Here is a 25,410-nt window from a genome sequence, read left to right as displayed (position 1 = left end):
TTAGTCTGGGCTTGACTCCCATTAGCAAGTCTGACAAAAGTGGAATGATGAGGGTGGGAGTGGTTCACTGCCTTCATATCTCTGTTCAGGACCCACATAGGAGCCTCTAGAGACATCACCATGATCACAGTTTCCAGAGGAGTGAGCCCCCCGCATGACCCTAACTGTGCAGCAGACATCCATTAGAATAGTAGAACATGGGCTGCAGGGTTGGAAGGGATGGAGGCTGCTCTATTAGAATATTAAACCAATTTGGGGGCAGCTAGCTCAGTGCACAGAGAGCCAGGCTCAGAGACAGGAGGCCAAGACAGGAGGCTCTGGGTTCAAATCTGGCCTCAGACAGTTCCTAGCAAAGTGACCCTGGGCAAGTCACTTAATCTGAAGGACAGGAGCAGAGCCTATCCTTGGGCCATCCCTGGAGCTTGGGGACCCCCAGACATCTCTTCTGGGGTGGGAGGGAGTGAATGAAGGAATGGCAGCCTGGGCCTGTCTGCCTGGAACCTGGGTGGCTCATCCAGGCAGGGGCCCTTGAGGTCAGGAAACCCCAGAACAGGGTGAATGGGGGGGCAGCCAGGGCAGACCCTGGAGCTCCCCTAAGGACAAGCAGTGATGGCACCCCTGAAGGTCTGGCACACACACACAGCTCTGAGTTCTGTGGGATTCCAGTGTGGCTTAGGGAGGGGCTGCACTCACCTGGGAGAGGGGGGCCTCTCCCTCTGGCTGTGCACTCTCTGTGGGGCCACCCTGGGGTGCTTCAGGGGGTAGCAGCCCTGAGGGGGGAAGACTTCCTCTGTGTGCACCTGGGGGGATGGAGAGAGGGGTAGGGCTGAGGGGGGCTCCCAGGCCTCAGGGGGGTAACCTGGAGCCTCAGGCTGGGAAGGGCCTTGGACTGGCCAGGAAGAAGCCCCTCCCCCTCTGACACAATCTTTGGCTTCCTTCCATTCAGAAGCTGCACTGGCTGGATTGGGGGAGGCTGAACAGGGGGGTTACTGGGGAATGGAGGGGCTCTGAAGGGGAGTGGGGAGAGCAGGCTGGCATTTCTTCAGTGCCGGAGATCAGGGCTCCTTCCACAGCACGTGGGCACGGCATCCCCGCTGCCCCCTGACAGACTCTGGAGGGCTGCTTCTCCCCGGAGTTCTGATGTGAACATCCCTTCTGGGGAAGAGCTTGGACCAGCCCCGCCCCCTCCCCCAGATGCCTCTGGCTCCCGTGGGGGGAGGGCAAAGCATTTCCGTGTTGGTCCCTTTTCTGAGGTCCTCTAAAGGGATGGACAGACAGGAAGACCCACAGAGACAGCCCCTCCCCCACCACAAGCACTTACTTTGGGGATCAGGGCTCCGGCCCTGCCCACACAACCCCCACTCATTCCCAAGATCAATAATTGGGAAGTGGTCCACTCGGGTCTTCCCACTCCCCAAGAGTTGGGGAGTGTAAGGATTAAAAATTAGGGGGGAGACTGAGGCAGGAAGAAATTAGTTTCTCTCTGCAAGGAGTATTATATTTTTATGAGGTTTATTAAAGGTTAAGGATTAAAGAAAATACAGAATGAGAAAGCACATGCCTAGGCCAGAAAGGCCTAGACAGGATAACCTCACATCATGAAAGAGAGGTGTCTGCTCCAAAATGGAAGTCCAAAAGAGGCCGAGCCTATTCACAACCGGGTTTAAATACCCCATCTCGCTCTGGGCCCAGGTGAGAATTCAGTGACATTACAAAGCATTCTGAGGTGGAGCAAGGAATTCTGGGGATTGAAGTCCTGGATTAGAGTCTTTTTTTTACAGGAGCAAAAAGTCTCAGCTGATAAAGCAGGGAGCCAGGGCCTCGCCTGTGCATTGATTCCCTCCCCTTCCCTCTCCCCCAGAAATGGTCCAAGAACCACACCTGTGCACCTTGCAGGAGCTGGGACTGCCCACAGGAGATTCCCAGCATGCTTTGGGGCTGTCATAGTGGGAGGTGCCAAGACTTGGGCAACATCAGAAACCAGGCATTCTGGGAAATGAGTCTTCCACAGGAAAGGGCCAAGACCTGCATGATGTCATGACACAGGCATCCTGGGAAATGGAGTTTTCCGGCCTGGGTCCCTGGGTTAAGCCTCCTGGTGGGGGAGGGGTCATAAAGGAAATGTTCCATAACCTGGGCGGCTGCAGCCTTCTCCCCTCCCCCCATTTCCCCTCCAGCCCTGCCCTGTGGCTGCTTCTTTCCACTGCAGGCTGCCTCAGGCTAGAGCCTGGCACACAGCAGGTGCCTAATAAGTGTCTATTGACTGATTAGGGAATGGATCTATCCTCCCCCAGGACCTGAGGAGGGGTGCCAGGATCCCCCTTCTGACAGAGAAGGAAACTGAGGCACAGGGCAGCCGCTGACCCTCCAGGCCCCTCCCACAGCTTCCCCTCCTCCAGGGATCTCTCTGAAGGTCCTGCTGCTCCTTCAGCTTTGGGGGGACCCCGGGGGCTCCCCAAAGGAGGGGCCAAACCTCTTCCCAGAGGAGGCATCAGGTGACTCGGGGGCTGCCCTCGGGGGCCTGGAACCCCCAGATCTGGCCTCAGACACGGCCCAGCTGGGGGAGCCCGGCCAAGGCCCTTCCCAGCCTTTGCCTCAGTTTCCCCCATGGTGAGATCCAGCCAGAACCTGAGCGGGGGCTGGGGGGAAGCTGGTCCGGAGAGGGGCTGGGGGGGAACAGCTGCTCCCTCGGGGTCTCCCTCAGCACCGCCCCAGCCCAGGGGCCCAAAGACCCTCCAGAGGCCTGGGGGAGGCCACAGAAGGCGGCAGCAGCCGCTGAGCCAGGCTCGGAGCCCCGATGGGCAGAGGACAGTCTGCGGCTGGCTGGCTGTCCTCCGCGCTGCCCCCCTGTCCGAGGTGCCGCCGCCCCGCCCCAGAGCCTGGCAGAGCGAAAGGGCGCGGAAATGCCTTTAGAAAACCTCTGCGGGCCCAGCCGCCCCTCCCCCCAGCCCAGGCCAGCCCCCACGCTGGGCCGTGCAGGGGACGCGCCGAGCCCAGGCCCCGGCGGTCAGCTTCCCGGGTCGGAGTCTGGAGGACGAGGCTCGGATGAGGCTGAAGCTTCTGGGCCGCCAGGGCAGGCGCGGGTGCCGAATGCCCAGAGCAGGGCCCTCGCAGTCCGCGGCCCCCATCTTGTGGCGGCTCCGGGTCCCCCAGGCGGGACCACGCGCTTGGCCTATTGGTCCGAGTGCGAATTCTGCCAAAGGGCCACGGAGCCGGCGGCTTCTTACCGCGGAGGGCGCTGAGGCCCAGGGAGCCTGCGAGGGCTAGGCAGTGGGTAAGGGACTTGCCCAAGGTCACACAGCTAGGAAGGATCCGAGGCCACACTGGAACCCAGGATGTCCCATCGTGAGCCCCCAGCAGGCCCTCCAAAGCAGAGCTAAACCCGGGGGCGCAGCTGGACTCGGTTTCCTGGTTTCCCAGCGGGAGGTGCGAGGAGGTGGGCCAAGAGGGCGGGGCTACGTCATTGACTCCGCCCCCAGGGGTCCTGCGCGAGATAACCATCCATCCCATTGGTTGAGAGAGAGACCGGACGCGCGCCTGCTCCGCTCCACAGAGCTGCAGTGGGTGTCTGCAGGTCCTGGGCTCTGGATTCGAAGAGGATTTTACAGGCAGGGTCAACGTAGTGGCCCCAAGAGTCCTCGGATCCCCCCAGTGTCTGAGTCCACAGGGCGCGGACTCCTGCCTCAGTTTCCTCATCTGTCAGATGAGGGGGCTGTGAACGAGCGTCTGGACACCCTGCGTCGCGTTCACCCACAGATAGGCACAGACACTGGTGGGAGCTGGGGGTGGCCACCGCCCAGGGCGTGGCGGCGCCTGCGTGATGGAGAGGGCTGGGGGCGGGGCACGATGGAGGCCACGTGACTATGTTCGGCGCCCTCACGGTCCACCTCTGCTCGTGGCTCTAACGCCTGTGCGGGGGAGGAGGCCTGCCCCATGTCCTGCCGCCCGTTCCTGGGCAGCGCCGGCCGAGCTCACGGTGGAGTCTCCACAGGGAAGAGATGCCCCTTGAAGGCCGGGACCGAGAGGAGGGCAGCCGGCCCCGGGCTCACGAGGACTCGGGGCCTCCGCCGGGACCCTCCTGCGTTCAGTGCCCGTCTCCTTGCACGGCAGGCGTTAGCCGGTAAGCGCCCAGTGAGGCCCGGCAGGCTTCCTGGAGGAGGTGGACTTTACCTGGGACCGAATCCTGGGCGGGAGGTGGGGGAGCCTGAGGGCGGGGCCCGAGTCTAGGGAGGGGGCTGGGAAGGAAGCTCCCCACCCGGGGTCTGCCGGGAAGAGGAGCCCGGCGGGCTGGGGGGCGGCGAGTGCGTGTGGGGGCGCCGCGTGTGCGACGCCTCCGACCCCTTCTTCTCTGCCCTTCAGAGCTGATGACCCTGAATCTTCTTTGGCCCCCAGAAGGGTCTCGAGGGGCCGTCCTGCTGGCCTTGGCAGCCCGGGTAAGTGGGGCGCCCGTGGGTGGGGCCGGGCGTCCGAGGGGCTCCCGGGGCTCGCCAAGGCTGGGCAGCGGCTGCTGGGTCGCCTGACCCGCCAGGTCTGCTGTTTCAGGGCTCCGTGACCTTCAGGGACGTGGCCGTGGACTTCTCCGGGGACGAGTGGGGCTTCCTGAGCCCGGCCCAGAGGGAGCTCTACTGGGACGTGATGCTGGAGAACTTCAAGAACCTGCTCTTTCTGGGTAAGCCGCTCCCGGCCTTCAGAGCCCTTCCACAGGGCGCACCGATCCAGTGACTCCCCTGGAGCAGAAACAGCACCCAGAGCTGGAGGCCGTGGGAGTGAGCGGCGGGATGGAAGGGGGCCATGAAGCCCCCCAAGGGGCTCTGGGCTAACTGGGTGGCCCAGTGGAGCTTGGCCGTGTTCAGTTTCCTCATCTGTGAAATGAGCTGGACCAGGAAATGGCCAACCCCCGATGCCTCTACCAAGGAAGTTCCCAGTGGGGCGATGAGGAGTCCAGCATTGAAGGAGGACAAAATGGTGCCAAGCACAGAGCATGCACATAGGAAAGCGGGACAAGCCCTGCCCGAGGGAGCCGACATGCCAGTTGTGACGGGAGCCTCCAGGCTGCTCCTCACAGGAGATGCCCAGCTCCAGCCTCAGGCCTTTTCCCGGGCAGGGCCCCACTCCCAGAATGGCCTCCCTCGCCATCTCCACCCTCTGCTGGAAGCGTGCCCGGGTCCCTTTTCACTCCAGCTCCTTCCGTCGTCCCGTCTAGGGCCGGCTGGGTCTCGTTGGCACCCTTAGACCAAGAAGCCCACGTGCCAGAGACCGTCTCTTGCTCCATTGCGTCCCAACACTTAACCCAGTGCCTGGCCGGTGCCTCCTGACTGACTGCTATGGGGAGAGATCAGGGGAGCGATGGGCGGGGAAGGCTGGTTTTGTTTGGAAGGTGAGTAGGATGGCGAGGTGCCCGTTGTAGAGGGGACAAGAGCCTTGGATCCCAGGGTTCAGAGCAAGAGTGGAAAATGTGTGCACGTGAGGGGCCTGGCCTCAAAGGGAGGCATGGTGAAAACCGGCTGGGACCAAGAGGAGGATGCGAGACTTAGAGCAGAGGAAGGAAGGCCCCAGCCAGGAACTGGGCCTCTCTCAAGGCCTTACTTCAGCCTGTGTCTCCTCTCCTGGCGCTTGAATGCCCCCTCGCTGCCCTGGCTCCCTAGGGGCCTGATCTAGCTTTCTTTTCACAGTACCAGCACCATTCGGCGTAATGTGTTCTTTTCCGTTCTCTTGGTGCTGGATTCTCTTCTTATGTCACTATCATTTTCCAGGGACTTTGCCAATCGATCTCTTCCTTGAAACAGTGACAGCAGCGCCTTGACTGGGGTTGAAAATGGGAGCCTCGTCCCATGGCCGAGGTCTGCCGAGAGGCCAGCTGGGCTTCTCCAACAGGGCATGAGAGCCGTAATTAGAGCTCGCCTTTTAGGAGTTCGGAGGCCATCAGAGTGGCTTTCTTTCGGCCACAGTGCAAACTCTTCCGGTTCTGTTGACTCCATTTCTATTGGTCGTGTGCTAGCTCTGCTGGCACAGGGCACTCCTCTGGGAATGGTACTAATAGCCCAGTGGGAAGACATGAAAAGTCCGTTGCAAACCTCTAACCGTGAGCTGTTTCCCAGTGTCTGGATACCTCATTGTGGGGTGGAAGGAGGTTGCCCTTCCAAAGCCTCAGTTTCTTCAAGGAGCCTCAGTGGCCTGTTCTGTTTGATGGATGTCCATTTGCTGGAGATGGCCAGAGGACCAAGCTGGCACCTAAAAGAATTCATCAGAGCCCTTCTCCCAACTCACTATCGGCATTTCATTGTGGCCACTTTTACCTTAGCTGACGGAGTCTCCCAGAGGACTCTGGGACTGTAGGCCCTCTGCCTGCTTTCCCTCTGAGACAGGGCTACAAACACCACAATTTGACGGAGGAGCCCAGTACATTGTGGGTTCTCCAGGGCTGGTGGGATTTGGGGGTTCTGCAGAAGAGGAGGGTAACATGAATACAAAACTTCCCCCTCAGTGGAGTGCCACTTGACGGAAGGATCTGCCTTCTTGTGGCTGAACATCTCTCAGCCCCTTCTTCTGGAAGGATCCTCCTGGAATGAGACTTTGCGACTATTAAGACTAAAAATGAATGACTACTCCAAGGATTTACATTTATAGAATTGAATAACAACAAAGTGAGATAGAAAGGGGTTCCCTGAGCTGAATGAGTAGAGCAAAGAGCCAGAGGCCCACACCTGCCACACTCAAGGGAGCAAAGAATGCTGAGAACTGAAGTCCCCCAGCCACAGTACTTTTTTAAAACCCACAAAACCTCTTGGTGGTGGTGGCAGCTCTCTTTGGAAGAACCCAGAAGCTTCACGAAGAGATCCAAAATTTTGATGTTTGGACCAGCAAAAAAAAGCGAGAGAGAGAGAGAGAGAGAGAGAGAGAGAGAGAGAGAGAGAGAGAGAAGAGACTTCAAGAATGGTTCAGGCAAAACGAACCCCATTTTCTGATGACCAACTAACTGGGCAAACAAATCATAAGGAAGCTGGTCAACAAGACTGTCCATGACAGTCCATGAAACAGAAAAAGAAAAGATAGCCCCCAGGCCTATGTATCCACCTTCACTTCTGCAGCAAAGAAAGAAAAGCAGGGACAGGGAATCACAAAGCAATTTAAACCATCCACAATATTTATCCTCAATGTCCATAGTCTATCTACAAGCTCCTCAACTAGAGACCAGGAGTGGACAAGTCACGGCCAAAGCTGAATCTTATCAATCTTGATATTTGGGCTACAGATGAATCCCAAAGAAAGTAGATGGAGTCAAGATGGAAGAGGCTTAGATGCAGCAAAAGTCTAGACCTCTAAAACCCTTCCACACCAATCAAAAACAAAGTGCTTTGAGGGGACAGAAAACCAAATCTAACAACAGGACAGAGCTGGGGGACCCTCCTGCTGGATTCAACTTAAAAGGTACACCAAAAAAAAAAAACAACCCTAAATTCTTGAACTCTCCAGTTCAAGGGAAAGGAAAAAGGGAGATCCCAGGACCCCTCCTCCACCTACAATGCTGAGTCTCCAGTGGTGGCTAGAATCTCTGGGTGGGCAGGGATGCTAGTCTGGAGGGAGTGCCTTGCTGGTACAGCTGTGCCAGGCTCAGGGTGATGAAAACAGGCATCAGGAAAGCAGCTGGAGGAGAAGGGCAGAGAGGGCAGTCTAGTGGCAGCCAAAACATTCCATTTTGCCCCCCCCCAAGGTTTTGGCCTCAGGGTACATCCAGCACTGCAGATCAATTCCATCCTGGCTTAATCTTATCAATAGGACAGATAAGAAGCCTTAGGAGGCCAGGGAAGCTCAAGTTCCAACACCCCTCCCTCATAGACTGCTCTGAAAGCTGTAAGAATCCAGCTGACTCCTGTACCAGGGCAAAAGCTGGAAGCACAGCTCCCTTCAACTACACCTTCAGCTTTTGCTACCAGCTGGGGAAGATCTGACCTTGGGGCTCATCAATACCATCAGCCAAACCTAGTTAATCAGCAGAGCAGAGAAGAAGCCCCAAACCACAGATCCAGCAAATAATCAGAGGAACAAGATTACAGCCAATTACAGGGGGGAAAGAAGGAAAAAAAATTGAATAAACAACAGAAAAAGAAATTACAATCGACAGCTTCTATCCAGGTAATGAACAAAGATCAAATGGAACAGAGGAGGACCAAGGAACACCAAGCAAAAACATAGAAACTCCAGTGAATTGGACACAGGCTTTGGAAGAACTCAAAACACAATTAAAAAAAGAAGAGAGGCTGAAGACAATTGGGAAAAGAACTTAAAAAGCAAAATAAGTCATCTGGAAATAGAAAATAGTGTCTTGAAAGCCAAAATTAACCAGCTTGAAAACAAGGCAAAGAAGACCAAAGAAAGTAGAAAGTTGTAGCCATCAAGGAGAGCTTGTAAGTACTCCAAGAATCAGAAGAGTGGATTTCATTGGCTGCCCAAAAGCAACATTATTCATTGCATCAGGATTACAGTATCATGGATAAATGCATGCCAAAAAACCACCATGAAAATAATTGCTGCTTAAGGCCCACAAAAAGGTAGATAGATAAGCGTTTGCAAAGACCCTCAACATTAAATCAACATAAATCTGATACTGTACATGGTAATGAAAATATAAAGATGGGAGAAATCCCATTTAATTTAAGAAATTTAAGGAGAAATCCATGGAAAAGCACAGTTTAGGAAAAAGAATAACAAGGGCCAAAGACTTGGAGATTACACAAAAGCTTCATGGCTCTCAATCATTAATACTTTCTTCCAAAACCCTCACATAAAGAAAAAAACAGATTTTCTAAATAACAGATTTGTAAGTTAATCCTGACTCAGCTGTCTATCCAGTCAGATCATTGTTCTGAGAGCTAATGTCAAAATTAGTTAAAAGAAAAACCCAGTAAAAGGCAAGAAGGCAGTACGTTGGTATGGGGGAAGGTGTTCCCATCACTTAAGCTCTCTTGGCCTTAGTCCCCCATCTGTGATGGAGTAGCACCTGCCCCAAAGGGTGGTTATGAAGGTCAAATGAGGTGGTGATTGTAGCCCTTAAAGTGATGTAGAAAGAGCAAGTTATTCTTCTTATCGATGAGAAGAAAGATTTGGCCAAAAATGGACAACAGAAATCTATTGACACGGACAATAATAGTGCCAGCCCAATGTTTAGATAGAAAGAGCCCAGACAGCACCTTGTTAACAAATGCCTGACTTACAGCTAAACAAAAAGAATTGTCTGCCAAAAGCAATATTAGAATTAGAATATTAAAATGAGAAAATAATTTCTTAAATTTTTCAAAAAAGAATGATGGTCAGTTTGGAGCAGTATAATTTCATAAAGCAGAGAAGAGTGAAGGGTTGTTGTTTGTCCATTTTTCCCTTAAACCCATACCTTCTGTCTAAATAATTTCAAGACAGAAGTGCAGCAAGGGTTAGGCAATCAGGGTTAAGGGACTTGTCCAGGGTCACACAACTAAGAAGTGTCTGAGGCCCAATTTGAACCCAGGCCCTCCAAATTCCAAGTTCTCTATAATTAGTTGCCCCTCATCTTTTGTTCTTAAAGAGGACCAATGACATCACTGCCTTGATTTGTACTCAAATTGGACTGAAGTGAGGCAGATCTGCACAAAGGAATCAACCTCACTCGCTCTTCCAGGCTTCTAAGTCCAAAGACAAGACAAAATCAGCATGACTGGTGATGACTTGGGATGCCGTAGATGGCTTTGACCTCTTCCATGTTTGACCAAGCACTAAGCACTTCAACTACCTTCATGGCCACGGGTAAAAATTGTTCTCATCTGTCTATTCTATCCAAGGTGGTCTTCACATGCTTGGAGTTGATACTCCCTAATTCATGGATGGCTTTGAAGCCTATTGGTTACTCTCAACCTGGTTTAGCCTATCTGTCAAAATGGATTTAATCAGGGTAGAGCTGCTGCCCATGCTGCAGCTCCTTGGAAGCACAGGTGCGAGTCTCGTGGCAGGCAGCCACCAAAGGAGGATGAACAGGCACAGAAGACGCCGGGGTCATCCACTGCATCCTGGGCCATCTCCAGGCGTCCTGACTTGCCACTAGACTTGGATGACTCAAAGAGCAAGTGAGGCAGCTGATGACTTTGTGCAAATCTGCCTCCTGTAAATCCAATTCATGTGCAAGTCAAGACATTACCTTGTAATATCACCAGGTTCTTCCAAATGAAGGACGGACCAGGAGGAACTCCAAACAACAACATAATGAAGAAGATATTCCATCAATGTATTTTATGAGAGGAACAGGAAGTGGTCTGATCCTATGGCAAGAAGAGACATGGCAGGGCAGCCTGAGGGTTCTGGTAATCCGACCCTCCCTTGGCAGACTTCTGGGAAAGCATGGACAAGTGTCACATGGAACGGACAGGATGGCACGGGTTACAACAAGCATTGCCGGAGAGGCCACGAAAGCAAATACTGTTCACGTGCCAAAGGGGGCAGCATTCTATAGCTTCAGTAATGCCAATGGAACGAAGAATAAAACTGAATGTTCTTTAATCCTAATAGCTAGGCTTGGGCCCCCGAAGAGAAGAGATCTAAAGTGCCCCCCTCCATTCTTTGGAGAGTTGGATGATGGAAAAGCATGACACCAAATACACTATTGTGAGGCCTGATTTGTTTTGCTGAACTGACCTCCCTTTTTTATCCACTCCTAGAAGGGTGGATCTGTGTGTGTGTGTGCGTGTACGCGTGCGCACGCGCGCGGGGAGGAGGATTAAGGGAGAAATAATTGGAGAAATCAAGGTGATAGAAACATGAAGTCCATTAATACAAAATTGATAGTCTTGAAGATGTATAGGCTACTGCTAAAATAAAGGACTCAGTTGTCTTTTGGGGGGACTATGTGGATGGCAGAATTGCCCTCCCTTATCCCCCTTATCATCACCTTCCACATTCAGCGTCCCTGTACCTTTGTCATCTTCTTCCCCATGAATAGGGCTTCTGGATCCTGAGCCAAACCTGCTTTCCTGTTCGGAAGGAAGGGAAGATCTACAGATATGGCATCTACAGGGAGGTGTCCTGGGAAGCACTTGTTCTTGTAAAGCATGGTGTTCCAACAGGCGAAACGGAGCTGGTGCATGGGCCCATCCAGCTGCTCATATGGGTATGGCCACCTCCAAAGCAGAGATGATACGAGTGGATGTGTGGAGAGTAGGGAACTGAGGGGAAGGGAATGAGTTCTATCCATCTATCACGTCTGGCTGCCTCAGAGCTACCTGTTAGGAGAGTTCTGTTGTAAGGCCCTAGCATCAGGAGAGGGGGTATTCTGTCAACATGGGGACATAGGATCACTTGCCTCATAGCCCCATCATTCCAGTATTCAGACACCCTCTTCCATGGGTCCTTCACAATCCACTAGTTTCCCCTTGCTTCCTCTCACTACTCCTGCCCCCTGCTCACCCCATTTTCTGTTGCCTTTCCTCTTCACTCCCTAGCTAAAAAGGTTGTTTGAAAGTCTTTCCAGGCCACGGTCCCCTAATAGGCCTTATTTCAGTGCCAGGAACTTCATCTCGTAATACCTTTCCTATTCTGCTTGGAAGAGGTAGCCACTTTATAACCATGAGCAAATGACTGCATTTGACTGAGCCTCCAATTTTTCATGTAAAAGAATGAGTTCAGCCTATTGGACTTCCAAGGTGACTTCTGAAATGTTAATTGACAGGAGTGGAGATTGGCAGGAGACCTCAGAAGCCATCTAACCACACTTGGCCTAGATGTCCCACTGCACCACGTCCAACAAGTGAGTATCCAGCCTTTACCTCCCCCTTGGCAGGTCAAGCTGGGGCTCCCTGTTCTAAGTTTGGATAACCATAATCATTAGAAATTTCCACCTCTTTGCAGCTTCTACACATCACTCATAGTTCTGGCCACTGTGGCAAATGAGAATAAGTCTAATCCTTCTGCTACGTGATAGCCTGTCAGATTCTTTTGCATAGCTCTCATGGCTCCCTTAAGCTTTCTTCCATTTAAACATTTCCAGTCCTTTCACTCCATCCTCTCTGGCATATATCAAAGGCTTTTTACATCAAGTTGGCCCTCTTCTGGACACACTCCCAGTGTGCAATGCTCTTCTTACAATGTGACTTCATCGATTGAAGATAATACTCCAAATCTAGTTTGATCAGGATGGAATATGCTCAGCATGATTATCTCCTTACTTCTGGACACTTTCAATGTAACTTTCCTAGTTGCCAATATTCTATGGACTGGTAAGAGTCATGATTCTGATAAGGGCTTGACTGATTCTGAGGTATTTTCCAATTTAGGTGAAAATTCTTTTTATTCTCACTTTTCAGCCTGGGCCTCTGAACTTGGAAAACGGGAGTCACCTCAAAATATTGATGGATGTGCATCTCCAGTAACAGGAGAAAGATACAGAAGAGATGTTCTCCAGAAAGAGATCTTTGTGAAGGGCTTTGTCCAAGGAACTGAGTTATGGAAGCAAGTGGGAAACATCTCAAAAGCAACACCAAAGAAATTCATTTCTCAGGGAACAAATCTCATACAGTTGAATGCCCTCTCCGAGACAACTTCCACAGGGCAGGGAAGTCTTGACAACCTGAAACAAGCCATCTGTAAACACTCAGGATCATGGAACTATAATGAATGCCAAGTTCTTTCCCATTGCCACTCGTCCTTTCATAAGTATCAACCAGTGCATAAGGAAAAGGAATCCAGTAATTGTGAGGACTGTGCAATGGCATTCAGCAACAACTCAGATATAACTAGATATCAGAGAATTCACACTACAGAGAAGGAATATTGGAAGGCCTTCAACTGTAGCTCAGCCTATACCAAATGTGAGAATATTGACAGTGGAGAGAAACTTTACAAATGTAAAGAATGTTGGAAGGCTTTAAGACAGAATTCAGCATTCATTAAATGTCATGGAGTTCACACTGGAGAGAGATGTGGAAAGGTTTTCAACCAGAGCTCAAGCCTCACTCAACATCATAGAATTCACACAAAAGAGAAACCTCATGAATATAAGGCTCATGGGGAAGTCTTTAGTCAGAATGTGATCTTCACTGAACATGAAATAATGCATAGTGGGAAAAAAATTAATGAATGCAAGGAATGTGGGAAGACATTTAGTAGAAACTCATCCCTTATTCAACATCAGAGAATTCATACTGGAGAAAAGCCCTACATATGTAAGGAGTGTGGAAAAGCTTTCAGGCAATATTCACATGTGATTCAACATCAGAGAATTCATACTGGAGAGAAACCCTATGTATGCCAGCAATGTGGAAATGCCTTCAGCTGGAGCTCAGCTTTTACTGAGCACCAGAGAATTCACACTGGAGAGAAGCCTTATAAATGTAAGGAATGTGGAAAGGCCTTTAGGCAACATTCACATGTTATTCAACATCAGAGAACTCATTCTGGAGAGAAACGATATAAATGTAAGGAATGCGGGAAAGCCTTCAGGAACAGCTCAGACCTTATTAAACACAAAATCATTCATAGTGGAGAAAAACCTTATGCATGTAAAGAATGTGGGAAGTTCTTTAGGCAGAACTCGCATCTTACTCAACACAAGAAAATTCACACTAGAATGAAACTTTATGAATCTAAGGCAAGGGGCAAGCCTTTCAATCACAACCCAAACCTTATTAAACATGAAGTAACTTATAAAGAAAAGTTACCTTTTGATTGTAAAAAATGTGGGAAGGCCTTCAGACATAACTCGCAACTTATTGGACACTTGAGAATTCACACTGGAGAGAAACCTTTTGAATGTAAGGAATGTAGAAAGGCCTTCCGCTTGAATGCAACTCTTACTGAACATCAGAGAATTCATACTGGAGAGAAACCTTATGAATGTAAGGAATGTGGGAAAGCCTTCAGCCAGAATTCAAGTCTTACTAAACACCAGAGAATTCACACTGGAGAGAAACCTTACGAATGCAAGGAATGTGGAAAAACCTTCAGGAATAAATCAAACCTTATTAAGCATAAAATAGTTCATAGTAGGGAGCGACCTTATAAATGTAAGGAATGTGAGAGTACCTTCAGACAGAATTCATATCTTATTCAACATCAAAGAATTCATGGCCAAGGACAGTTACATGGAAATAAGGAATGTAAGTATACCTTCTGTCAGAGTGTAGCCCTTACTGAACATAAGAAAATTCCAACTAGTGATAAACCTTATATTTATCTGAAACAAGGTCTTTAGGGTAAACTCAACCCTTATCAGAGAATTCGTAGTGGTGCCCAAACTTGTGAATATAAGGAATTAATTTGTAAAACCCTTTGATTAGATCTCAGTCCATGACAAACATGACAATTCGTACTGGAGGAACATATAACCATAAGGAATGTGATTCAGCATGGGAGAATTCCCACTAAAGAGAAGTCTTACAGATTTGGCCAGCTTTAATATACCTCTGTAATAAATCATATCTTTCATTAAATGTCACTAATACACAAGCTGTACCTTGGTTTTTGCTTACACCTCTTAATGGTACACAGGGTCTATCTACCACATGGTATTAATTTGGAAAGCATTAAAAAGGCTAAGTGTTGGGGACGGGCAGGAGAACCTAGTCACCTCCCCAGTCTTGGGAATTGGCCTCTGGGACTTGCAACAGTAGGTCAGATGGGTACTTGTCCAAGTATATCTCCCTGGTTTTCTCTATATATAATTATTATTAGAAAGAGGGAAGTACACATCATAGAGGTTATATGGGAAATGGAAGTTTATTGGTAGATTCCACAAAAGATCATGGCAGCAGACCAAGAGGAGCAAATAGACATAATAAAGACCTGAATGAGGGTGGAGAGGATGGGCATGATTAAGTATCAGTTCTTAAAAAACTGATGTAACCAGTATCTTGCTTGGGGTTCTCACAGTCAAGTCTCACAGGGGGCATCTGATCTTTGGAATTGATCCAAGAGGGTCATTTCCCCTCCATTGCCCAGAGTTTATTCTGGAAAATATTTAAATATGTTCATCAATGAGTTTCTGTTCACACGAGTAAGAGGAGGCCTCCACACACACTCAGGGTAACAAATGTATGTGGACAGAGGGTGGAGTTGATCTCACTGCACAAGGGCCCATGTTGTTATTCAATCGTTTCCGATTCTTCATGGGGTCCTGGAGTGGTTTGCCACTTCCTTCTCTAGCTCATGTTACAGATGAGGAAATGGAGGCAGTCTCTAGTGATCTGTCCAGGGCAAGTGTCTGATGCTGGATTTGAACTCAGGAAATGAGGTTCTGACTCCAAACCTGGCACTCTATCCACTGCACCATCTAGCTGCCCATAAAAAGGTATAAAAGCAATGGAAATGCTCAAAGGCGTTACAAGGTCCAAGAAGACATGTTTGTTGGTTGATTGACTAATGAATAGATATTATAAGAGGACCAAGGAATTAAGAACAATAGATGGTGTTGAGTTGAACTGGTTCGGTTAAGAGAGAATGGGAAAGGGATGAGGCCCTGGAAGAGTACTAAGTGGTAGACAGATTGAACGCAAAGAGTAGTTCTAGGAGCACTGAGACTTAGGGTGAGATGGTCTGATGGACACCAAGTATCCAAGGCCCTCCCTCCTGTGTTCCAGGACTAGAGGCACGCACGCTTTTTGTTTTTTTGGTACCAGGAGGCACCGTGGGAGAGGTGGGGAGGGAGGGAGGGTGGAGTGAGCTTTGCTTGGACATACAGGAGTTGTTACATTGCTCAGGGCACACGAGCACCTCTGGGGAGGGCTAACTAAGGCTGCTCACCTTCCTTTGGTGCCCACCTGCCCCCCCAGCTCTCACCTGTGGCTCCAGGAATCTGGGGCTTCCCATACAAGGAAAGTAGTTGCTTGCTTCTTGCATGAAAAATATTGACTGATTTCCTGCTGACATAGCAAAAGCCACCATCGTTTGGGTTCGTGCTGTGCACTGTCTCATGCCAGTTATGCCTTGTTCAGTCAGCAAACAGCTGTGGGACATCGAATCTTGTGCCTTCCAGGAGCTCCCAGGCTGCTCTTCTCAGGGTTTCTAGTTCTCCTCCAATGGCGGAATCCTTCACCCAATAGAATCCTCCTCGGCTTTGTTTCCATTTGAGATCATCCAGTCTTGCCTCCGGGAGGCCTGCCGTTGTCATCATGTTACTGGCCTTCCCCGGCACCATGGAGAGCTCACAGGGGGTGGCAGTGCAGCCCAGGGACCCCTGTGACCGGGGCAGCCAAGAGGGCAAAGCGAGAATCTCTCAGAACCCACCGACCCCCTCCAAATGACCCCAGAACAACAACTCATCAAGGCAAATCCTGGGGCAGCAGAACATGGGATGAAGCAGTGTTTGGGGAGAGATGATGTTCTTTTTAAACCCTACCTTCTGCCTTAGTCGATGCTCTGTTTTGGCTCTAGGGCCAGGCAATGGGGGTTAAGTGACTGGCCCAGGGTCACACAGCCAGGAAGTGTCTGAGGCCAAATTTGAACCCAGGACTTCCTGCCTCTAAGCCTAGCTCTCCATCCCCTGAGCCATGGAGGCACCAGCTGACACAGCACAGGGCACAGGAGAAAGAGGCCCCAAATTTGGGGTCAACTATCTCACCAGAGGAAGCAGGAAGAGTCAATAGGACAGACGGGAAGATGGGGCGGGGCGGGGCGAGGCTTAGTCCCGCCTCTCCTCAGACCAACATCCACCCTCGCTTAGGCATAGAAGCCAACCTTACAGCAGTGGGGAGAAGTCTTCACAGCCAGGCTCTCTGGAGTGTACTGAGAACTGAGCCCCTTTTCTAAGAACACAAAGCGCTTAGCAAACAGCGCTCACGGTTCTAGGTGTCCAGGGCTAGGTTGGGGGGGAGGGGGAGTGACTCGTCACACAGCTAAGACGCGTTTTGAGGCCAAATTGGAACCCAGGACCTCCTGTCTTCAGGCTCTGCTCTGTGCCCCTTAAACCCTTCACTGCCCCCTCTTTAAGACTTCTGCCGCGCTTCCTCTCCGTGTGTAATAAGAGAGGGTTAATTAGGGATTCAGCATCTATGGAGTGCCTACTGTATATGAGGCGGGGCTGAGTAGGGCAGTCTTGGGGGGAGGGGCTGTTAAGACCCATTTTACAGACAGGGAAACCATGGGGGGGGAGCAGGGAAGGTGGCCTGCCCAGGCCCCAGAACTCAGCAGTGTCAGAGGCAGGATTAGTACTCAGGCCCTCCTGGCCTCCGGCGAGGACGACACAGGATCGGCCGGCCGGTCCCTGCTCTGGCTGCTTCCGTCTCTCACCCTCATCTAACCTACTCCGGAGCCTGGCCCACAGCGCATGCGTGCGATGTTCCTGGACTACAACTCCCAGAAGTCTCTCTCGAGGCGAGGGAGGGTGGCGGTGCTGGAGCCACGCAGGCGCAGTGCCGGATGTCTCCTCTCTCGGTGGTACGGGAGCTCCACCCAGGGGAGAAGCAGCGGGAGCCTGGGGAGGTGAGTGGCCGGGGGCTGCTGCCACCGCGCATGACTTCGGGCCATCGCGCTCGCCTGTCCGCCCTTGGGCAGCACAGGGGGTCCAGGTCCACCCCACAGCAGGGCCCCCCCCAGACGCCCCTGCGCCCTAGGACGCGCCCAGCTGTCCCCTCCACCTCGGGGCCTTTCCCGTGCCTGTGCCCCGGGGGGGGGGGGGGGGGGCGCTCTCGCCCTCCTCCTCTTCCACGGCCTGAACTCGGAACCAGGGCGAGCGGCCTGGGCTTCCCTGACCCGCCCCTCCCGCCAGGCCCTGGTCCTCTCCGGCACCTCCTTCCGTCGGGCTACGCGGCTGAGCGGCGCCCCCGCCTGGAGGCAGCGCCTTGATTCATCATTACTTATTAATCAGCCGAAGCCTTTGGGAGAGAAAAAGGCTCCTCCTCCGCCCCCAACTGGGACCTTCGGAAAGGGGGGGGCGGGGCTGTGAGCCTCCCCGCAGGGTGCACCTGTGTGGGGGGGAGGGGCCGCCTGATGGACAGCCTGGAGCCCAGCCGTCTGGGCGGGGCCAGGCCCCACCTGTGGCACTGCCACGTGGGCTTGCTACTGAGTTTGCTACTGACACCCAGCTCTCCCTGGTGGCTCCCAGGAGCTGCTAGCATGCGGCAGCGGCCACACCCCGGGCAACGGCTTCGACAGGCCGGCCAAACCTTGTGAGGGTAGCCATCGGGTCATTGACCTCTGGTGAACCAGGGCTTTGCTCACCCAGCATTTGAAGACTGCTTCAGCCGAACAGACGGAAGAAACCAACAAGAAGGTTCAACGGCTGAGAGGGCGACGCAGCAAAGCACTGTGGAGTGCTCAGGGCGTGTTGGAGCACAAAGGACAACACGGCCACCCAATGCAGCTGAGGAAGTCTCCAGGTGTAAAGACTTTTCGTGCCACTGGACCCAGGTTTCCAAAGCCGAGAGAGTGGGACTGTCTCTGTGCATCGGCTTTTCCACTTAAATCCCCTTCATGCACAAGTGCACAAAGACAATCCTTATTCCCTGTTACCGAGAGACGACTACTACCTGGAGAGCTTTTGTTTAACCCCTCCCCTTCTGTCTTGGAGGCAGTACTAAGAGCAGGAAGGGCTAGGCCATGGAGTGAAGTGACTTGCCCAGGGTCACACAGCCCGGAAGGGTCTGAGCCAGATTCGAACCCAGGACCTCCCATCTCTAGGCCTGGCTCTCCATCCAGAGAGCTTTTAGCTTCAGTGGGAGGTTAGCGGCTGGCCTGCTTTGAGTCAGAGCAGCTTCTCGGTGCCCCACCACACTGGGGGCTGCGGGGGTGGGGTGGGGGAGGGGAGGGACAGCAGCAGCCGGACAGGCGGGCTCTGCCCTCCAGTGAGCCCAGCCTCTGCAGGGGCCTCAGTTTCCCAGGAAACCCCACAGACTTGAAGCTTCCCCGGATTCTGAACCCCCCAAAGGGCGTGTTCGTTGCTGTAATTGGCCCTCGGGTTGGGCCTGCCGTGACTGATCTAAGTGCGCTTGTCCCCTCTCGCCCCAGGCTTCATGTCTGGGAACCTCGTTCTTCCCCAGGAGGGACCCCCACAGGAGGAGGGCGGGGCCCTGGCCCAGGCGAGTCGGCCCTCCTCCGAGGGTCCCCAGTCAGCGGTCTGCGGGTGGCCCCCCGGGAACCAAGAAGGACAGCCTCCAGCCTCTCCCCTCCCTCCGCCCCTCCAGCGTGGGGCGGGGCTTCTGTCCCCGCCCCCCCACTCTCCCAGGGGGGTTGGGGTGCCCCCCTTCCCACACTTCCCGTTGCAGGCCGCCGTGTCCTTCCGGGACGTGGTCGTGGACTTCACCGAGGAGGAATGGGGGCGCCTGAGCCCGGCGCAGTGGCAGCTCTACAAGGAGGTGATGCTGGAGAACTACCGGAACCTCGTGTCCCTGGGTGAGGCCCGGAGTCGGGCTGCTTCTTAGCTCTGTCCTGTTCCGCGGTGTCTGGAGCCCCTCCGGGCCAGGCCAGGGTCTTGGCGGTGGAGTTCCTGGTGCCGACCTCCTCCTGGGGGCCTCTGCCTCCCCCTCCCCCCATTTCCCAGGACCTCCCGGCTCCGCCAGCCTAGCCTGAGTGAAGGCTCCGCCCTTCCTGGCTTCTGCCTTTTCTGTTACTTTTGTTCCAAGGAGCCCCCGGAGCCCCCTCCCTGCTCTCCTGCACCGCCCTGGCCGGGGCCCTGCCCTACTCTGAAGGGGTCCTCTGGGCGCTGCCCAGAAGCAGGGCCTGTGCCACCCACGACCGCATTTTCCGGAAGGAACTGGCTCTGTTCCGGAGCTCCCCAGAGGCAGCCCCCAGAGGGCTCTTCTCTTCCAGGTGCTTTTCTGGCTCCCAGGCAGAAGGCACAAAGCCAGGAAGTGTTGGAGGCCAGATTTGAACCCAGAACCTCCTGTGTCTGGGCCTGGCGCTCTCCCTGAGCCCCTGAGAAACACCTTAAAGAGCCAGAGAGGTGGGGGGAGGGGGATAGACAGGCTCTATCCTTGGTGGCTCAGCAGAGCGGTGATTGGGGGTCCCGGGGCCTCCCCCCAAGCTCTGCCCAGACCCACTGCCTGCTAACAGCTGCCCTCCCCACTAGTGTGCCCGTGCCAGCCGCCAGACCTGCCGTGCCCCCGCAGCCCCAGGAAGCCTCTCGGTCTAACCCTGGGAGCACGTAGGGGCTGTCCGGGGGGCTGCGCCCATGGCTTATTGGTGCCGGGAGGAAACTCGGGCTATAATGCCTGCTTGTGCCCCTGGCGGGGCCCAGAGCCAGGACCCGACTTGGGCATCCTGGCTCCTCCTGCCCACAGGGCGCCCCGGCCTCTGCCCCCCGACAGAGCTCTGTCCTTTCCTCCCTGGGCAGGGCTCATGGAGGACAAGCCGGGCCTGATCTCCCGGCTAGAGCAAGGGGAAGTGCTGCCGCTGACCTCCGCGGCCCCAAGGCCCCCACTCTGGGAAGGAGACGCTTCAGCCGGGTGTCCAGGAGCCCCCGGGGTCCCCAGTCTGGCCAGGCCCTCAGGTACGCCTCTGAAGGGCTGGGTGGGGAGGGGGTGTCACTCGTTCTCAGGGCACACAGGATAACTTGGCATCTGCCTCTGAGCACAGCCTGGGCCTGCATCTTTTGTTTCCTTATTGGTAAAAGGATCTTCAGCAGACAGGTGGCTCTGTGGAGGTCAGAGGTCCTAGGTTCAGATTTAGCCTCAGCCCTTCCTGGCTGAGTGACCCTGGGCAAGTCACTTCACCCCCATGGCCCAGCCCTTACCACTCCTCTGCCTTAGAATTTGGGATTGATGCTGAGGCAGCAGAAAAGAGTGTTAAAAATTCTCTAAATTCTGGCCAGGCTGCAGGGTCCCTCCTCTCCCAGGTCTGAGGTACTCTGTACTCCTTGTTTGGCATTCAAGGCCTTCCACAGCCTGGTTTCAGCCTACCTGCCATTCCTCCCCCAGCATTACATTGCTGTGCCTTTGTACAAGCTGTTCCCCCTGCCTGGGATGTCCTCCTCCTTCTCTGGACCTCTTAGCAGCCCTGATTCCTGCTGAGCTTGGTTCCTGGCCCCCTACTATCCAAGGCCCATCCAGATGCTCCAGTCACTGACTGTATCTTTCTGGAGCTTTTCCACACACAATGGAAGCTTTCAGAAGGGAGGGACTGCCCCTTTTGGGGCTCCATGTGGGCCCTTAGAACCCACGAATGACCAACGGTAGCCGAGGGTCATCTCTTCCTTCTGTGTAGGCCCTGGCCTGGCTGCCTTCATACAACGTATTTCCATCCTCCCTTGGGGGGTGCTGCTCGGTCTCCCTTTTCCTGCTGGGCCAGCCTTCCTCTGACCAGCCACAGCCACAGCTCACTCTGTCCCTCTCGGAATGAAAAGAGCCCCTAGAAGGACTCTGGCTCTGCTTGGCCTCTCAAGGCTCTGCTGGGCAGAAAGGCCTTCCATATTTTCCATAGACCAGCAAAAGTCTGGATTCTGCCAAGGCTTGAACTTGCCTTCTGAGGTCATATTCTACTTAGATTCAAGTTATTTTCTATTTCTTTCAGCCTGGGATTCTAGACTTGAGATCCATGAGGAGTCACCTCAAAAACAAGAAGGAAAAGGATCACCAGTGACATTTGTGGAAAGCCTCAGAAAGGATGTTGTTCCCTGGAAACTCACATTTGGGGAAAGTCCTACCCAAGAGGTCATGTTATGGAAGCAAATGGCAATCAGTGGGGAGACTCCAAGGAAAGACCTTTCACAGCAAAAAGGTCCTGGCCAGTTATCAGTCCTCACAAGACCCACAGAGCAGGGAGGTCAGGAACATACTGATTGGGGGAAAATCTTTAGTCAGAACATGCCCAAGCCCCCAGAATTGAGGGGCTATAACGTCCCTGGGAATCTCCCCCAAAATCAGCACCACAGAAATGAACTCTATGATTTGGCGGAAGATAGACAGAATTCTGACATGAGCTCCCCTCTTATTAAAAATCATAGACCTCCTGGTGAAAAGAAATCTTATAAATACAAAGAGTATGGGAAGGCTTTCAACAAGCACTTGGACATTCTAAATCATGAGATAACTCAAGATGGAGAAAAACATAAGTGTAGTCATTGTGGAAAGGCCTTTAGGGGGAGCTCAGGTCTCAATAAACACCAGAAAACTCATCCTTGTCAAAACACCTGCAAGTATAGAGAATTTGGAGAGGCTCTCAGCCACAATAGAGATGTTACTCGAAGTGACCAAATTCATAGTGGGAAGAAACCTTACAAGTGTAAGGAATGTGGGATAGCCTTCATTTGGCGTGCATACCTCTTGGAGCATCAAAGAACTCACACTGGGGAAAAACCATATGAATGTAAGGAATGTGGGAAGGCCTTCAGTCAGAGCTCAAGCCTTACAAAACACCAGAGAATTCACACTGGAGAGAAACCATACAAATGTAAGGAATGTGGGAAGGATTTCAGGCAAAACTCGCATCTGATTCGACACCAGAGAATTCACACTGGAGAGAAACCTTATGAATGTCAGGAATGTGGGAAAGCCTTCAGCCAGAGATCAGATATTATTAAACATGAAAGAATTCACAGTGGAAAGAAACCATATGAGTGTAAGGAGTGTGGGGCAGCCTTTAGTTGGCGCTCATACCTCATTGAACATCAGAGAACTCACACTGTTGAGAAACCTTATGAGTGTAAGGATTGTGGGAAGGCATTTAGCCAGAATTCATCACTTATTCAACATCAGAGAATTCATACTGGAGAAAAACCTTATGGATGTAATGAATGTGGGAAGACTTTCAAACAGAGATCATCTCTTATTCAACATTATAGGATTCATACAGGAGAGAAACCTTTTGAATGTAAGGAATGTGGAGCAGTCTTCAGTGGGCACTCAGGTCTTATTCACCATCAAAGAATCCACACTGGTGAGAAACCTTATGAATGTAAAGAATGTGGCAAAGCCTTCAGGCAGAGCTCAGCCCTGATTCATCATCAGATTACTCATACTGGAGAGAAACCTTACAAATGTAAAGAATGTGGGAAGGGTTTCTCTAGGAACACAGTTCTTATTGAACATCAGAGAATTCACACTGGAGAAATACCTTATGAATGTAAGGAATGTGGCAAGGCCTTCATCCACAAATCAGCCCTTAATCAGCATCAGAGAATTCATTACTGGAAACAAGCTAAAACCATGGAAGCAATGGGAAAGTCTCTGTCTGGAGATCATTTGTTATGAAATATCATGTAATCCATATAGGAGAGAAACGTTAAGCATGTAAGAAATGTGAGGCATCCTTCAGTCAGATTTCAACTCTTATTAACATAAAAGAAATCACACCAGTGAGTTGAATGCTTAGTAATTAGGGAAAAGCCTTCAGTTAGATCTGAGCCATTACTGAATATCCTTCATTTGGAGGTCATCTCTTATTCAGAATCAGAGAATGTCATGATTTCCAAGATTTCCACCTGGTGGCAAGCCTTCTGAGCACATCAAATATGGGAAAAGGCTTGTTTTATCAACATCACCAAACATCCTGGATAGAAACCTTATGAAATCTGTGATGGTAGAAAAACTCTGCTCAGAATTCAGTCTAGCCTGCCTCACCATAAATGAACTCAGGCTGCTGGGAATGTCTTCAAATCAAAGTTATAGAAGATAGAAATAAGGAGTTCTACCAAAGCCCAGCTTCCCTTCACCTCAGAACTTTGGGAAATGTGCCCACTGAGGGAAAAGAATAACAGTAAAAAACAGGAAAAGAAAGAAATTGTCACAAAGAAAACTGTGAAAAAATCAGCAGAAAAACTTGGTAATGAGGAAATCAAGAATATTGTCTTTTCAGAACCCCACTTTGTCTAAAGGTCACTGAGGCAGCAAAGGGAGATTTTGGCTAATCCTGTGAATAGTAAGCAGACAATGATCTTCAAGGAAGGAAGTAACCAGTATTATCAAAATCAGGATGCTACAGATGAAAGACATTGAGACAAAGGAGTCTGGGGCTGAGGGAGTGGGAGAACCAGGGTTCATGAACCAAACTGTTACCTAGGCTGGGCCATGGAACCATAAGATCTATTAAAAGTGGCATGGCTGGCTGGGACAAGTTAGGAAGATGGAAGTATATGTCTAAAGGTTAGCATGAGTGGCTTTTTCAATGAAAAGAGATTGCAAATACCCAAGGGCTGCTAGGTGGTGTTAGATAATTAGGTTTTATTTTCTTTCTACTTAAAAGTGATTATTAATAAACTTTTAAAATATAATGCTTAGAGTTATTGATAACTAATTTAAATCTTACATTTTTTGGCAACTCAAAGTCGAGTTTAGGACTCTCACTCCTCTCTCTAAGTGAAGAAAAAACGTGTTTCTCCCCTGCTATGGGTTTTTTGCCCTCCCCCTCCAGGGAACTCTCTTCAAAGTTTTCGCAGTGGCATCTCTACCCATCTGCTTTGCTTTTGCTTGCAGGACTAAGCCTGGGGCTCTTGGCTGAAACAGATACAGCGCATCCTGCCCATGCCCACCTGCCTGCGCCAGCACTCCTCAATGCTGCCCCCTTTTCTTTTAGCTAAAGCCTTTCAGCCATCCTCCATTTTGAAAATTCTCTGGAAACGCAAGCTTTTGCAAATTTAGGGAAAGCGGTTTCCTCATTGGCAGCATGATTTTAAATACTACTGGTAGACATGTTGTCCCTCTTAGCTAGTTTAACAAATGGAGGATGGCTGGAAGGCTTTAGCTAAAAGAAAAGGCAAAAGCTTTCTCTCCACTCTCACAGCCAGGAGTTTGGAAGCCCCACCTGGGTCAGTTTAAAATTGACTTGGGAGTTTAACGGGGGTGGGAGTAAGTGGGGGTAATCATTGGAAGGGACCCAGGAATTCCCGCTTGCTGTGCATCCACAGAGCTGCTAGTCTAAAAAGACTTTTCAGCCCTAAGCTAGCACATGAGACCCATGTGGTGGGGGAGGGGTGTATCCAGGGTTAGTAGGGGGCAAGCTACTTAGCTGCTCATCTTCAGCTACAGGAACCTTGGGGAATTTGCAGTGCTCAGGGGGCAGCACTGAGGAGTGCTGGCGCAGGCAGATGGGCCTCCCCGGAAGGAGGCGGCCTCAGATCCAAGAAAACTCAGGACTGCAAGTTGAGGATGGAGTGAGGACAGGAAGTTGGAGTGAGGACAGGAAGTAGGCTCTGCACAAGCGCGGCCACGACAAGGCAGGTGAGGCCATTCAGAACCACCCAACTTCCAGGAAGGGAATTGAGGCCATCTCGATGGTGAGCCATTTGGCAAAGGGAAACCAGTAGAGGACTCCAACGGAATAAGTGGTGTGTCAGAAGCTCATCAGGGACGGACGGAGCTCAGAGGCAGAGGCGGCCCCCACCTTCCCACCTCCAAACATCCCCCTTCTCTTCCTCCGGTCCGGCCCACCAGGACGTCCCTTCCCCCAGAGCATCAAATCTCCCGCCCCCGTGCCTTTGCCCAGGCTGCCGCACCCTCCCTTCTCACCTCCATGGTTCCTCACCTTTCA

At 51.8% G+C, this 25,410-nt stretch overlaps 2 protein-coding genes across 3 annotated transcripts; both read left to right on the top strand.

The window, feature by feature from the left end:
- Positions 1 to 3,856: 3,856 nt before the first annotated feature.
- On the top strand, positions 3,857 to 14,463 carry LOC100025209 (zinc finger protein 345-like). Its single transcript, XM_007492386.3, has 6 exons — positions 3,857 to 4,120; positions 4,360 to 4,433; positions 4,543 to 4,669; positions 10,964 to 11,131; positions 11,690 to 11,767; positions 12,324 to 14,463. Exons 1-6 carry the CDS (start codon positions 3,934 to 3,936, stop codon positions 14,207 to 14,209), a joined length of 2,520 nt encoding a protein of 839 aa, XP_007492448.1. The 5' UTR covers positions 3,857 to 3,933; the 3' UTR covers positions 14,210 to 14,463.
- A 2,894-nt stretch (positions 14,464 to 17,357) lies between these two features.
- Positions 17,358 to 24,154, top strand: LOC103099141 (zinc finger protein 883-like). Of its 2 annotated transcripts, XM_007492387.3 has the most exons (3): positions 17,359 to 19,341; positions 20,282 to 20,437; positions 21,457 to 24,154. In XM_007492387.3, exons 1-3 carry the CDS (start codon positions 18,963 to 18,965, stop codon positions 23,133 to 23,135), a joined length of 2,214 nt encoding a protein of 737 aa, XP_007492449.1. In that variant the 5' UTR covers positions 17,359 to 18,962; the 3' UTR covers positions 23,136 to 24,154. The 2 variants fall into 2 exon arrangements, with proteins under 2 accessions (XP_016278151.1, XP_007492449.1); XM_016422665.2 differs by lacking the exon at positions 20,282 to 20,437 and having other exon boundaries at positions 17,358 to 19,341.
- The last annotated feature ends 1,256 nt before the right edge of the window (positions 24,155 to 25,410 follow it).

This window comes from Monodelphis domestica, chromosome 4, assembly GCF_027887165.1.
Source record: "Monodelphis domestica isolate mMonDom1 chromosome 4, mMonDom1.pri, whole genome shotgun sequence".
Classification (NCBI taxonomy): Eukaryota; Metazoa; Chordata; class Mammalia; order Didelphimorphia; family Didelphidae; genus Monodelphis; species Monodelphis domestica.
The sequence above is the reverse complement of the archived record's forward strand: the minus strand, read 5'-3'. Positions and strand labels throughout refer to the sequence as shown.

What these genes read in the sequence shown, in the direction of transcription:
- LOC103099141 (XM_007492387.3), top strand. Translation starts at nt 18,963, where the DNA reads ATGTCTGGGAACCTCGTTCTTCCCCAGGAGGGACCCCCACAGGAGGAG. An exon ending in CCGGAACCTCGTGTCCCTGG is followed by an intron (nt 19,342 to 20,281) that starts GTGAGGCCCGGA and finishes CTCCCTGGGCAG; the next exon opens with GGCTCATGGAGGACAAGCCG. An exon ending in CAGTCTGGCCAGGCCCTCAG is followed by an intron (nt 20,438 to 21,456) that starts GTACGCCTCTGA and finishes TATTTCTTTCAG; the next exon opens with CCTGGGATTCTAGACTTGAG.
- LOC100025209 (XM_007492386.3), top strand. Translation starts at nt 3,934, where the DNA reads ATGTCCTGCCGCCCGTTCCTGGGCAGCGCCGGCCGAGCTCACGGTGGA. An exon ending in CCATCCAGCTGCTCATATGG is followed by an intron (nt 11,132 to 11,689) that starts GTATGGCCACCT and finishes GTTAATTGACAG; the next exon opens with GAGTGGAGATTGGCAGGAGA. An exon ending in CACTGCACCACGTCCAACAA is followed by an intron (nt 11,768 to 12,323) that starts GTGAGTATCCAG and finishes CTCACTTTTCAG; the next exon opens with CCTGGGCCTCTGAACTTGGA.